This window comes from Salvelinus sp. IW2-2015, linkage group LG6.2 (genome assembly GCF_002910315.2).
Source record: "Salvelinus sp. IW2-2015 linkage group LG6.2, ASM291031v2, whole genome shotgun sequence".
NCBI classification, from domain to species: domain Eukaryota; kingdom Metazoa; phylum Chordata; class Actinopteri; order Salmoniformes; family Salmonidae; genus Salvelinus; species Salvelinus sp. IW2-2015.
The window spans coordinates 8,482,362-8,496,909 of NC_036846.1; the positions used below are offsets into that span (position 1 = coordinate 8,482,362).

The following is a 14,548-nucleotide window of genomic DNA, read 5'->3' on the forward strand; positions in this document are numbered from 1 at the left end:
AAGCACATCCGGAGCGGAGGTTGACCGGACGTACTTGGTTGTGTACTTCATTTGTCTTCCGACATTCTTGTGTTTTGTTCCTTGTATCTCATCACCGGTGTGGCCTAGCTAGCAACTGTTACTTTTCAGCTACATTTTTGTTGGTAAACTGGGTTTCTATGGCAATTTGTTTTGGTTCGTTAAATGATTTAATTACTGACATAGTTAAAGTATAATGGGGTAGCTAGCTATCCACTGGTGTAGCTAAGTAGGCTGGCTAACGTTTCCTAGCAAACCGGGAAAAAATGCAGTCTTGACTTGAGTCTAGAAAAAGTCTAGCTGGTTAGTTTCTTGTTTTAGCAAACCATTGACATGACAACCGATGATGTTATGGCTTGCGATGAGTTAATTAACATAGATGTTGACACCATTGCATCCCATGGTTTTAAACAAGAGAAACCCCAACTTTCTGCAACTTTACGAAGGTACTACTCATTCTGTAAGAGGAGGGTGAGTGTAACAAACGTAACGTTAGCTATCTTATTAGCTAGCTATATCCACTCCGTTTATTTTCTTAGTATGCCATAATGAAAACATCTTATCTTGCAGACATTTGGTACATTCGTGGCATCCAAAATAGCTTCGTGTCATGAGGCAGAGTCTCCAACAACAGTTTGGAATTGCTGTGGCCAGACCTTTAAGGAACCTCCTTCTATCCACAAACATGTGGCAAGGACTCATGACACTGACATTCAAAAGCTTACCAAGTCCACATTTGAGATTTTACTGAGCCAGAATGAGAAAGAAGCCGCTTCACAACAACAATCAACAGAGAAAGAGCCAGTTGACATCTTCTCCTGGATACCTGACACCAGTCACATCACCGGTGACCAACTACACAAGTAGGGCTTCCTCGTGGGCTCTTTCAGTGTTGAATCATTACAGTGGATCTTATAGTGCTCTGAAATTAATACATTTTCATGCTCTGTTTCTTGTAACCTGTAAAGTGGCCCAGGTGAGGTTCTTCTGCTCTACTGCTACTGTCCGCTGGCAGATCCACCGCTCATCTGTGCTTGGCAGAAGGCCCTTTGTGAAAAACTCCAGTTAACTGGCAAGGTAACAGTATGACAAAATCCTGGCATATAAAAATATGATGATTTTCCTTTTTATAATTCAGTACACCATTCATTAATCATACCATTTCTGTAGGTGAGGGTGGCAACAGAGGGGATAAATGGAACAGTTGGAGGCACAAAAGTGGCGACGGACTTGTACATCAAGGCAATGTGCTCCCATCCCATCTTCAAGATAATGGAAAAAGAAGACTTTAAGGTAAAAACAACATCAAATCAAATTATTTGTCACATGCGCTGAATAAAACATGTGTAGACCTTACCATGCAATGCTTACTTGCGAGCCCTTTCCCAAAAGTAAGAACATTTTACAAAAAAGGAAATAGTAATACAATAACAATAACGAGGCTATATAGAAGGAGTACCGGTGCCAAGTTAATGTGCAGCGGTACAAGGTAATAAGTAGGTAGGGGTAAAAGTGACTATGCAATCAGGATGGATAATAAACAGGGTAGTGTGTGTGTGTGTGTGTGTGTGTGTGTGTGTGTGTGTGTGTGTTGGAGTGTCAGTGTGGGAAGAGTCCAGTGAGTGTGCATAGAGCCAGTGCAACAAAATAAATAAGGGGGTCAATGCTAATAGTCCGGGTAGCCATTTGATTAACTGTTTCGCAGTCTTATGCCTTGGGGGTAGAAGCTGTTCAATAGCCTTTTGGTCCCGGACTTGGCGCTCCGGTACTGCTTGCCGTGCGGTAGCAGAGAGAACAGTCTATGACTTGGCTGGAGTCATTGACAACAGAAAAAGGCTTGGGCTAAGGTTTACAAATGTTTCTCTGTGATCCATTCACTATTGTTTTCAATGTCTCCTTAGACCAGTGATGGGGGTGCAGAGTGTTTCTCTAACCTTCGAGTTGGCGTCTACAAGGAAATAGTGCCAATGGGAGTGGACCCAGATGCCCTCTCCTACAGACTAGCAGGTAGGCCTATAACATGTGTCTCGCGTATGTCTGCGTTGGATATGTTATTTGACCTAATGGAACCAGTAACTGGTAAGGGTTGAATATGGCCCTGAGTTAAGCCTCTGTTTTTCCCACTTAGGTGCTCACCTGGAACCTGAAGAATTCCACAAAGAAGTGGAGGCTCTTTTGTCTAAAGGTGACTCTTGCAATGATACAATACTGCTGGACTGCCGGAACTTCTATGAGAGTAAAATTGTAAGTATTGGATTTGACTGCATATGTCCACTGTGCTCTGTAGGTACATTTGTATTTATCATATAGAGTAATAATAATGGTAGTTTAATGTACCAAATATTTTTTTTGCTTTCAGGGRCAGTTCAGCCAATGTTTGGCCCCCAACATCCGAAAATTCAGTTACTTCCCCGATTACGTTGACCAGAACCTTGACCTCTTTCGAGACAAGAAGGTCCTGATGTACTGTACCGGCGGCATTCGCTGTGAACGCGGCTCAGCCTATCTCCGCTCAAAAGTAAGCTTACCTTTCAGTGACAGTGTCTCATTGAAACATGACAAACATGCTTCATCCAACCCAAAAGCTCAACCTAAACAAATGTTTAAAAGTATGTTTCTCTCCTACTTCCAGGATGTATGTAAGGATGTTTATCAGCTGAAAGGTGGCGTTCATAAGTACATGGAACAATTCCCTGAGGGCTTCTATCGTGGCAAACTGTTTGTGTTTGACGAGCGCTATGCCATCTCCTCCAACAGTGACATCATCTCTGGTCTGTATAAACTGTGAATTGCCCTTAGGACTTTCCGATTATCACAGTGCTTTTTTATGTAAGAAGTAGTCTAGTTTATGAGCTTATGTGCCAACCCAAAGAAAAAGTTCCTTCCTGTTAGAACGAGAGACCTATTCATCCATAGTCCTCTCCCCTTCCTCCTCTTTGTCTGCAGAGTGCAGATACTGTGGCTCTCCGTGGGACCAGTACCAGCTGTGCTCCACCCACTTCTGCTGCCAGCTGGTCCTTTCCTGCTCTGCCTGCAGACAGGGGGGCCACGCTGCCTGCTGCCCCACCTGCCAGACCAAGGGCCAGGGAGAAGAGCCCTCTGCCACACCTACACAAAGAGAGGAGTGCGAGTGCACAGATGGGCGGCCCAGGATCCCCCAGGATGCATTGTGATGTTTTAAAACGTTCAACAGCGCTAAGCGGAGACCTTACCTGGAACTTTACCCTCATGGTTTTGACAATCCTGGTTCAACAGACCCAAATGTGGTTGTGGTGACAAACAGCTAGTGTCTATTTTAATTAAAGGAATCATCAACATTGCAGTTATTTTATGAGCTTGCCTTGAATGGGTCTTGAATGGCTGAAATAAAAAATGCACTAACATTAGACACTATATATTACATGTGACATGATCAGAGGCATCATGTATGTCCCCGATATCATGACCTTGTATATTGTTAAATAAAAACCTATATTTAGAGATTACATATTCAATATTTAGAACATAAAAAATAGGTGCTGATTTATCTAGAAGTATACTCTGATTATTCAACACTGATCCATCTCATCTATGGGTGTGTTTGTAAATTCAACCTGGAGTGCCAGAGTGTGCTCTGGGTGTTTGTAAATTCAGAGCGTTTCGCTCTCTGAGTGTACACTGGATGCTCAGGCCAGGGCGTAGGGTTAATCCGATAGTCAAGCACCCAAGCTAACAGGCCAATGTTGGCTAGCTTGCTAGCTACTTCCAGACAAATGAGAGAACACCTCACTCTGACCATTTCACTCGCACTAGCAGAGCTGGTTAGACTGTTTTCATGTTATCTAGAGTGTTGGTGACTAACTGTGCTGCTGGCAACAATTTAATAACGTTTTTTTCCCAACATTTATTGACACACGTCATATTCAACGGGTGTTGCGCGTTCGTACATTCATGTTATTCTGTGCTCTGGTACATTCAGACGAGAGCGCTCTGAAATAGGAGTAGATAGCCAGAGTGAATTTACGAAAGCACCCTATATCTCTTGCACATCTGCCTACTAACAAGGGGGCGCCGTTATGCCAGCTGTAGCTAGTCACATAGAAACAGCAGCTTCACACAGGGTGCGTTTGTAAATTCCCTCTGGCTATCTACTCTGATTTCAGTATTCAAGAGCACAGAATAACTGATTAATTTATGAACGTGCAACACCTGTTGAATATGACCGGTGTCAGTAAATGTTGGCAAAAAATTGTTGCCAGCAGCACAGTTAGTCACTAACGCTCTATATAACCTGGGAGTGTGGTGCCAGGAAAATAACCTCTCACTCAATGTCAACAAAACAAAGGAGATGATCGTGGACTTCAGGAAACAGCAGAGGGAACACCCCCCTATCCACATCGACAGGACCGCAGTGAAGAAGGTAGAAAGCTTCAAGTTCCTCTGCATACACATCACTGACAAGCTCAAATGGTCCACCCACAAAGATCGTGTGGTGAAGAAGGCGCAACACCGCCTCTTCAACCCCGGGAGGCTGAAGAAATGTGGCTTGGCACCTAAAACCCTCACAAACTTTTACAGATGCACAAATGAGAGCATCCTGTCAGGCTGTATCACGGTACGGCAACTGTACCGCCCACAATCGCAGGGCTCTCCAGAGGGTGGTGCGGTCTTCCCAACGGATCACCGGGGGCAAACTACCTGTCCTCCAGGACACCTACAGCACTCGATGTCACAGGAAGGCCAAAAAATATAATCAAGGACAACAACCACCCGAGCCACTGCCTGTTCACCCCGCTATCATCTCGAAGGTGAGGTCAGCAGCAAAGCTGGGACAGAGACACTGAAAAAAATCTATCTCAAGACCATCTGACTTTTAAATAGCCATCACTAGCACATTAGAGGCTGCTGTCCTATATACATAGAATGGAAATCACTGGCCACTTTAATAATGGAACACTAGTGTTGATAACACAAGTTTACTGGAGAACTGAGACGAAGTAGAGACTCTGGACAGGGTGGATAAGGTTTAATTAAAAGCAATTTATTCAGAGGTAAAGATATCTGAAATAGCGTGCACGGACCCTTTCATCAAGCTCAAATGGAACTCTCCGAAAGAAGCCCAGATAACAGAGTGCATAGACATTTTATACAAAGATAGAAAGTAGGTTGAGTCTGGAAGTTCTTGTCCTCTGGTTGGTCCTGATGAGTTGGGCGAGGTCCCCTTCAGGCTAGTATCACTGTCTCATTGGCTCTGAGTAGATTTCTTTGTCTTCAGAAATGTTCAGCTAAAACAGGAGATTAGGTGTGTGCGTAGATGTTCCTATTTTGACATTTCTGTGTGTCTCTGTAAAATGTTCAGACTGAAGAGGAGATTTTGTGTGTGCGTAGATGTTCCTATTTTGACATTTCTGTGTGTCTCTGTAAAATGTTCAGACTGAAGAGGAGATTTTGTGTGTGCGTAGATGTTCCTGTCTTATCWGTGTTTATGAAAGGTTTRCGTCAGCCCTCTGTCCTTGGGTATGTGTGTGTCTCAGTWYCTCGTGAWATRCAGTACCARGCACCCTTTTCTTATCAGTYTTTATGAAAAGGCCTGTGTCAGCCATCTGTCTCTGGGTGTGTGTGGGTCTCAGTRTCTGCTAATGAGTTTGTGAGAAACCCTGTTTGGAAAGAAGTTAGTTATAACAATGTAATAGCAAATATGCTTGTGTTATAATAAATGATATTTATTACACTAGTCACTTTAATTATGTTTACATATTTTGCATTACTTATCTCATATGTATATACTGTATTCTATCCTATTCTACTGTATCTTAGTCTATGCCGCTCTGACATTGCCCATCTAAATATTTATATGTTCTTAATTCCATTACTTTATATTTGTGTGTATTGATGTGAAATTGTTAGATAATACGTGTTAGATATTACTGCACGGTTAGAGCTATAAAAACAAGCATTTCGCTACACCCGCAATAACACCATCTAAACACGTGTATGTGACAAATAAAACTTTGATTTGAAAACAGTTTAACCAACTCTGCTTGGGCGATTAAAATGGTCAGTGAGGTGTTCTCTCATTTGTGTCTGTAAGTAGCTAGCAAGCTAGACAACTTTAGCCAGTTAGCGTGGATGCTTGATTGCCGTTGTGAGGTCAGAACTCTCAGAGCAATCCTAATTCTCCGCAGAGCGTCCAGTGTGCGCTCTGAAAATACGAACAGACATTTTAACAGCGCACTGAATTTACGCACTCTAACACACTGGAGACAATTTACGAACGCCCTCAAATCGCCTCAATTGGGATGAACCTCATCATAGCTAGACAGCAAGCCGAGTAGGAGATAGCTACGGCAGGGGGTTCACAAAAAACACCAGACGAACACCTAGCTAATGGGAATAGTACTGCCCTTGGTGACAGCCTTTCATGTGTCTTTGTCACGCTGTGCCTTTCTGTTGATAAAGGACAGTGGGACCAAGAGATGTCTGCGCCGGGTTTTACGAGCCTGAAAACCTCTCTCGATCACAGCTTGAATTCAACGCCGAATGGTGGAGCAGCACCCCCCTATCAGAATGGTAAAACAGGCCGTGGAGATTACGGCCGCTAGTTAAACTAGCCAGTGGTTGAAATAACTAGCTAACTAATGTGGTTGTGTGAAAGGCTGTTGATTGGATATTTGTTGCGTTTGGTAATTAGCTTAGCTAGCTAACGTTAGTTGCGTAAATTATGACATTATTACTAAAACCGACAATTCAGTTTTTAAACGAGAAATCGAGAATTTCTACCTAGCTAACGTTAGCTAGTATCCATTCAAGTTTGCCACACTAGCCAGCTATCTTAAACAACCAAGTTTATTTGTTGTAATATTTGTTATGTTCACAAATTGATTTAGTATTCTTTGTTTATTTCACTAATGCAGCCAGGATCCATCACGGGGTCGATGGTGGGAGGAATCTTTGGCTAGTTAGCTACTGTAGCTAGATAGCTTACTTGGGCATTTTATATCTGTCACTAGCTAGTAACGTTAGGGCTTCATCATTACACCGGCAGCTGGCCAGTCAGATCGAAAGTATTTTACTCTTGGGTTGCTGTTTAGATGACTTTGACAGGTTTGATCATTTCTATAGAATATTTATTATGTAACGTTAGCTAGTAATATATATGTAGGTAATACTTTTGATAATAGTTGATCACACTATTTATGATAATCATCTATCCTCCTTGTCAATAATCTGCATCAATATTTAATTTACCCCAAACCCCTTTGTTCTAACATCAACTCTTATTCTCTTCAGGTCCAGGAGGGCAGACTTACCCATCCACATATCCTTTGACTGGGTACTATGGAGCCGGGCCTCAACAGCAGGGCTACCCAACCATTCCAGGACACTGTGCCCCTGCCCCCCAAAAAGCTCCCATCACGAACAATGATCACAGTGCTTACTGCCACCAGCAGCCGCTGCAGCCCAATGCTGCACCTACTGTAGCCCCCTCTGCATATGGAGCAACCCAAGGCTCCCACCCTCCCTCTCTGCCCTATGACACCCCCACCACTCTTCCCACCTCCGCTGCCCCTCCAAACACACAACATGCACCTTCATTCCAACAACCAGCCCCCTACGCACAGCCTGGGGCCTACTATGGACAGCAGCAGTACCCTACCTCCCAAACGCAACACCACCCCCAGCAGCCAAACTTGGTTTTGGCACCCCCCAAGAGCCCAGGTGCTCCCCTGTATCCCATTGTCTCGTACCCCTCTGTTCCGGGAAGCAGCCAGTACGGTACATTGCGTTCCTCCCAGGCTCCCACCGGCCCAGCAGCTGTTCCCAATCTGATGGGCGCTCCCCTCCACCAGTATGCCCCAGGAAATGACACCAGTCACCCAGCATCTATTGCAGCGGTTCCCCCTGGGTATAGCATGGCTCCACTCGGCCAACCAGCCACAGTCAACGGCCAGGGTAATGCAGGTACAGTCAACTTCTCGGCACTGTTGAGAATGTCCGTACAGAATACGTTTTGAGACACTTGTCAATACACTTTTCTTGTAAATTTGTGTATTTGATATATTTGTCTCTGCCTTAATTGGTTTCTTCTCCCCAGTCCAAGCCCCAGTCCTCCAGCACTATGACCAAAGTCACCAGGCACCCATGACACATGACCACTACGGAGGAGGAGTCACACACAACACTGGGGGTGCTGACAGGGACATACCACCTTTAGGAATCCCCTCCACTTCAGTTCATTCCTCCCCAGGGCATCAGCAAGGTAAATGGAGAGAGAAGAGAGGCTTTTAACCTTTTGAATTAGCCTGGATCTCTATAGTATCTGTATAGGTCATCAGCATTGACGTCATCAATGGCAGGCYCATGTCGGCCATTTTAATGCAAGTTTTATAGAATCCTGCATCGTTACATTTGTGTGGTTCTCCATCCTCACCTTGCTTTAAATGATTGATGAAGGGATCTGTTTTTCATCTTCATACTCTTTTTCTAGGCCTAGTCTAAAGAGGTGCATTTCCATCGAAAATAACCGATGAGCACCAACATGTTAAGTTAATAGGTGCATAACAAATTGGGTGTCAAATGAAAGTTAAGAGTATGTTTTGCAGAAGTGAAGGCATAGATTCATTTTTCAACCATTTTCAATCTTAATTGGGCATAAGCAAAGGCTTTGATTTCTGGATAMAAATATGTAAAGGGTATCAGAAATGCATCAAAACACATGTTGATGTAAACACCCCTGCTAACTAATATCAGCAATTATATTTCGTTTGGAGAAATTGTTTACCATCTGTAAGTTTAAGAAATATTACCTTGTGCCATGTAATTCCATTACCAAAAATCCACAAATGTTAAGATATTTTCAATTTTGTCCCCCATGAGGAGGGAGGATAATAAAAGTTCACAGAAGTAACAAGTAATGATAGACCTACCAATTAGTTATAGTGATTTTAGCCATTGTTTATGCATTATTAAGTGAATAAAACTCGTAGTTCTGTTACGAAATTGGTAACGATGATACCATAGAAATCAGTAACGGAATTACTGCAATTGAATTGGCTACAATGGGAAATCATAATAGTCACAAACCACAGTTGGGTCACCTGCTACTGGCCTCCCTTCCACTGCCATACTGTTATGTTCAGCTCATAACTGTTTTCTTTGTCTTTTTGTTGTCTGGTAGTCAAAGCAAGAGTGTTAAAATAGTCTGAGTCTGGACAACCCCTCTCTCTATCTCTTGCTCTCCAGTTAATGTCACCTCTCTCAGCTCTTACTGACACCTAGCCATGAGAACACTCTTTTTCCATTTACTTTAACCAGCATCCTCACCCACTGAGCATCGACCGACCGACACTGGACGTCCATGGACGTTGAAAAGTAGTTGAAATTTGGTCAGTCCACCCTTGCTTTGATGTTAACGTCCACAGACGGACCATACTGGACCAAATCTGAACCTATCATAGACGTACAGTATCAGTCAAAAGTTTGGACACACATAGTCATTCAAGAGTTTTTATTTTCACAATTTTCTAAATTGTAGAATAGTAGTGAAGACAAACTATGAATCATGTAGTAAAAAAAAAAAAAGTGTTAAACAAATCAAAATATATTTGAGATTCTTCAAAGTAGCCACCCTTTGCCTTGATGACAGCTGTGCACACGCTTGGCATTCTCTCAACCAGCTTCATGATGAATGCTTTTTGAAGGAGTTCCCAAATGCTGAGCACTCGTTGGCTGCTTTTCCTTCACTTTGCGGTCCAACTTGAGCTGTGGTGGTCACGAAATTTCGTCAGCCGGTGATTGTTAAGCAAATAACTGTCGGTCTCATGGTAGTAGACCGTTAATTAACATAAACACATTTAGCATTTCCTGGCTTCCACGCATAGCCTACAAGCCATTTTAAAAAGTCTAATAAATCCATGTAATATAGCCTACACCTTCACAATAAATTCATGATTTATTTTAGAACGGTCTAAAGAAGCATGATATGAAGAAAATATAGTCTATTTCAGAAGAACATAATAGCATACCATCAGTTGTCCGTATGTGGATATGCTAAATGGCTGTGTGCTACACTAGTTCATTTAGCAGACAAGATTTGCTTATAATTCCGTGACATTATTTTATAGCAGAATAAATTTGAACAAAGCTGAATAAAATATAAATATATTCTCCAAACGATTTGAGGGAGTGTGCACATGCGGCTATTCTGTGTTGAGGTTAACAAAGAAATAGTTATTCCTATATGTTTAATTTAGAGTTATTAACTTTAGTTGTTCTACAAACGTTGGGCTGTATGTTTTTGATTTTTAATACATTGTAAGGCTGTATGGTGAAAAAAGTTGCTTGAAAGACATGAGCTCCAATTTGTTGTTGTTTTGCACAGGCTGTACACACTCCAATAGTCTCTCATTCACAATTTGACAATCACTTGATAATGCCTCGAATTTCACGGCGGCATCCCCTTTGTGTCCGTGATGCACCCTAAAACAATCCATGCCTTTTGCAGGCCAGAGTGCTGCGTTGTGCCCTTCTCCCTGAGTGTGCTGCACAATCCGAAGCGCCTCTCACTCACATGGCTCTCCGTCACTTGATCAGGTTTTTCTCACAGGCTACAAGTGAAGACAGACACATCGCACGTCCTTATCCAATTCCGAGGTGCATATTGAAGATATTGAAAGAACTGTCCACATTTACTTTTCGTCAGCCAACAAGATGAGTAGGCCTAACGAACAGCAAACGCACTAGCCTTTGTCAATCTACTATCCCCCATAGTACAAAGTCGACCTATTCTGTGCGAGATAAATATTCCAACCATAGTCTGGGACAGTTGTGGGATGCGATAGATCCCAAACTAATACATCCACTAGCATCCCCAAACTTTTTTTATGCATTGTGGCTGACGCAACAGATCAGAAYGTTTAGCTTAAAATGTTTATAAAYTATTTGGCTATTTCTCCACATTATAAGCGCAGCAATGTGCACATAGTAGTAGGCTATAAATGCAAATGTTCCAATAGTGGAAAACACCATTATCAAAAGTGACCGCAAATGCAATTTATTATAAAGGTGCATTTTTATGGGGGAAATGATCTTCCCCAAACTTGAAAGTCAACGCGCTGATTATAYATGCCAGTTAGGCTCTACATCCCTTGTAAAGCGGATTAATGTGTTTAACTTGAAGAAGATATTTGGCCACTTTAGTTGTGATCCAAATGTGTTTTTTCTTATGACGKGCATCATTCACAACTGATAAGTGATAGGCTATTATTGTCACCCATCAGACTATTCTTGATTTTAATCTTGTCTTTACATATACTAAATAATGTGTGAAGTTTGATTTAGATTGGACCATTATCATGCACCTGTGTCAATTATCATGCACCTGGGCAGCGGGAAAAATACATTTAATTTATGCACTTAAATAGCGAATGGAAGACGCTTTTCCCCGTGGTTTATTTTCATGCCAACCGGGTTGGCTATACTGCTGTTGTAAATATAAGCAATGTGCTTAATATTAGGAAAGTTGAGAATTTAATATAGTAGGTCTAGTCTATAGAAAGCTGATGGGATCCTCCTATTTTTATTAGCGGCTATCACTCTGTTTTCTCCCGCAATTGCATAGCCTATATAAATGTTGCGCAACATGAGCTCATGGGCTCTCGTGAAGTGTTTGATTAGATTTTAGAATATATTTGCATTGACGTCAGAGTGACAATAGAGTGCTGAGTACCAGGCAGTTAGCACGTTTGGTAGGCTACTAATGACCAGCATCAGAGCTTGGAAAAGCCTAATTAGTGACTAAACAGTCATGTGGAATTTGACTGCTTCATGACTCGTGACCGCTGGTGTGGTGGTAATATAGTGACCGCAACAGTCCTAGGTCCAACTCATCCCAAACCGTCTCAGTTGGGTCAAATCAAATACAATTTTATTGGTCACATACACATGGTTAGCAGATGTTAATGCAAGTGTAGCGAAGTGCTTGTGCTTCTAGTTCCGACCGTGCAGCAATATCTAACGAGTAATCTAACAATTCCACAACAACTACCTAATACACACAAGTGTAAAGGAATGAATAAGAATATGTACATATCAATATATGGATGAGCGATGGCCGAACGGCATAGGCAAGATGCAGTAGATGGTATAGAGTACAGTATATACATATGAGATGAGTAATGTAGGGTATGTAAACATTAAATAAAGTGGCATTGTTTAAAGTGACTATTGATGTATTTATTACATCCAAATTGTAATTATTAAAGTGGCTAGAGATTTGAGTCAGTATGTTGGCAGCAGCCACTCAATGTTAGTGATGGCTGTTTAACAGTCTGATGGCCTTGAGATAGAAGCTGTTTTTCAGTCTCTCGGTCCCAGCTTTGATGCACCTGTACTGACCTCGCCTTCCGGATGATAGCGGGGTGAACAGGCAGTGGCTCGGGTGGTTGTTGTCCCTGATGATATTTTTGGCCTTCCTGTGACATCGGGTGGTGTAGGTGTCCTGGAGGGCAGGTAATTTGCCCCCGGTGATGCGTTGTGCAGACCTCACTACCTTCTGGAGAGCCTTACGGTTGTGGGCGGAGAAGTTGCCGTACCAGGCGGTGATACAGCTCTCGATTGTGCATCTGTATAAGTTTTAGTGTTTTTGATGACAAGCCAAATTTCTTCAGCCTCCTGAGGTTGAAGAGGTGCTGTTGCGCCTTCTTCACCACTCTGTGTGGGTGGACCATTTCAGTTTGTCCGTGATATGTACGCCGAGGAACTTAAAACTCTCCACCTTCTCCACTACTGTTCCGTCGATGTGGATAGGGGGGTGCTCCCTCTGCTGTTTCCTGAAGTCCACGATCATCTCCTTTGTTTTGTTGAGGTTGAGTGTGAGGTTATTTTCCTGACACCACACTCCGAGGGCCCTCCCCTCCTCCCTGTAGGCCGTCTCATCGTTGTTGGTAATCAAGCCTACCACTGTAGTGTCGTCTGCAAACTTGATGATTGAGTTGGAGGCGTGCATGGCCACGCAGTCATGGGTGAACAGGGAGTACAGGAGAGGGCTGAGAACGCACCCTTGTGGGGCCCCAATGTTGAGGATCAGCGGGGTGGAGATGTTGTTTCCTACCCTCACCACCTGGGGGGCGGCCCGTCAAAGTCCAGGACCCAGTTGCACAGGGCGGGGTTGAGACCCAGGGTCTCGAGCTTGATGACAAGTTTGGAGGGTACTGTGGTGTTAAATTCTGAGCTGTAATCGATGAACAGCATTCTTACATAGGTATTCCTCTTGTCCAGATGGGTTAGGGCAGTGTGATTGCGTTTGCGTCGTCTGTGGACCTATTGGGGCGGTAAGCAAATTGGAGTGGGTCTAGGGTGTCAGGTAGGGTGGAGGTGATATGGTCCTTGACTAGTCTCTCAAAGCACTTCGTGATGACGGAAGTGAGTGCTACGGGGCGATAGTCGTTTAGCTCAGTTACCTTAGCTTTCTTAGGAACAGGAACAATGGTGGCCCTCTTGAGGCATGTGGGAACAGCAGACTGGGAAAGGGATTGATTGAATATGTCCGTAAACACACCAGCCATCTGGTCTGCACATGCTCTGAGGACGCGGCAAGAGATGCTGTCTGGGCCGGCAGTCTTGCGAGGGTTAACATGTTTAAATGTTTTACTCACGTTGGCTGCGGTGAAGGAGAGCCCGCAGGTTTTGATAGCGGGCCGTGTCAGTGGCACTGTATTGTCCTCAAAGCGAGTTGAGGTCGGGTGACTGTGGAGGCCAGGTCATCTGATGCAGTACCATCACTCTACTTCAGCCCTTACACAGCCTGGAGTTGTTTTGGGTCATTGTCCTTTTGAAAAACAAATGATAATTGCAAACCAGATTGGATGGTGTATTGCTGCAGAATGCTGTGGTAGCCATGCTGGTTAAGTGTGCCTTGAATTCTAAATAAATCACAGTGTCACCAGCAAAGCACCATCGCACCTCCTCCATGCTTCACGGTGGGAACCGCACATGCGGAGATCATCCGTTCACCAACTCTGCGTCTCACAAAGACACAGCAGTTGGAACCAAAAATCTCAAATTTGGACTCATCAGACCAAAGGACAGATTTCCACCGGTCTAATGTCCATTGCTCGTGTTTCTTGGCCCAAGCAAGTCTCTTCTTATCGGTGTCCTTTAGTAGTGGTTTCTTTACAGCAATTCGACCATGAAGGCCTGATTCATGCAGTCTCCGCTGAACAGTTGATGTTGAGATGTGTCTGTTACTTGAACTCTGAAGCATTTATCTGTTCTGCAATTTCTGAGGCTGGTAACTAGTAATTAACTTATCCTCTACAGCAGAGGTAACTCTGGGACTTCCTTTCCTGTGGCGGTCCTCATGAGAGCTAGTTTCATCATAGCGCTTGATGGTTTTTGCAACTGCACTTGAAGAAGCATTATTGACGGACCTTCATGTCTTAAATTAATGATGGACTGTCGTTTCTCTTTGCATATTTGAGCTGTTCTTGCCATAATAGGGACTTTGTCTTTTACCAAATAGGGCTATCATCTGTATACCACCCCTACCTTG

General features: G+C 43.3%; 2 protein-coding genes across 3 annotated transcripts in view; both read left to right on the top strand.

The window, feature by feature from the left end:
- Positions 1-19: 19 nt before the first annotated feature.
- LOC111965787 (thiosulfate sulfurtransferase/rhodanese-like domain-containing protein 2) lies at positions 20-3,349 on the top strand. Its single transcript, XM_023990082.2, has 9 exons — positions 20-489; positions 589-881; positions 987-1,095; positions 1,189-1,311; positions 1,920-2,025; positions 2,147-2,262; positions 2,378-2,536; positions 2,651-2,789; positions 2,965-3,349. The coding sequence occupies exons 1-9, from the start codon at positions 352-354 to the stop codon at positions 3,189-3,191; spliced, it is 1,410 nt and encodes a 469-aa protein (XP_023845850.1). The 5' UTR covers positions 20-351; the 3' UTR covers positions 3,192-3,349.
- A 2,751-nt stretch (positions 3,350-6,100) lies between these two features.
- Positions 6,101-14,548, top strand: part of LOC111965788 (protein transport protein Sec24B) — a 30,289-nt gene continuing 21,841 nt past the window's right edge. The window contains exons 1-3 of one of the 2 annotated variants that reach the window (XM_023990083.2): positions 6,101-6,567; positions 7,288-7,959; positions 8,093-8,257. In XM_023990083.2, coding sequence (XP_023845851.1) covers positions 6,474-6,567; positions 7,288-7,959; positions 8,093-8,257 — 931 coding nt within the window. In that variant the 5' untranslated portion in view covers positions 6,101-6,473. The remainder of the gene's footprint in view (positions 6,568-7,287; positions 7,960-8,092; positions 8,258-14,548) is intronic. The other variant, XM_023990084.2, reaches the window with a different exon arrangement.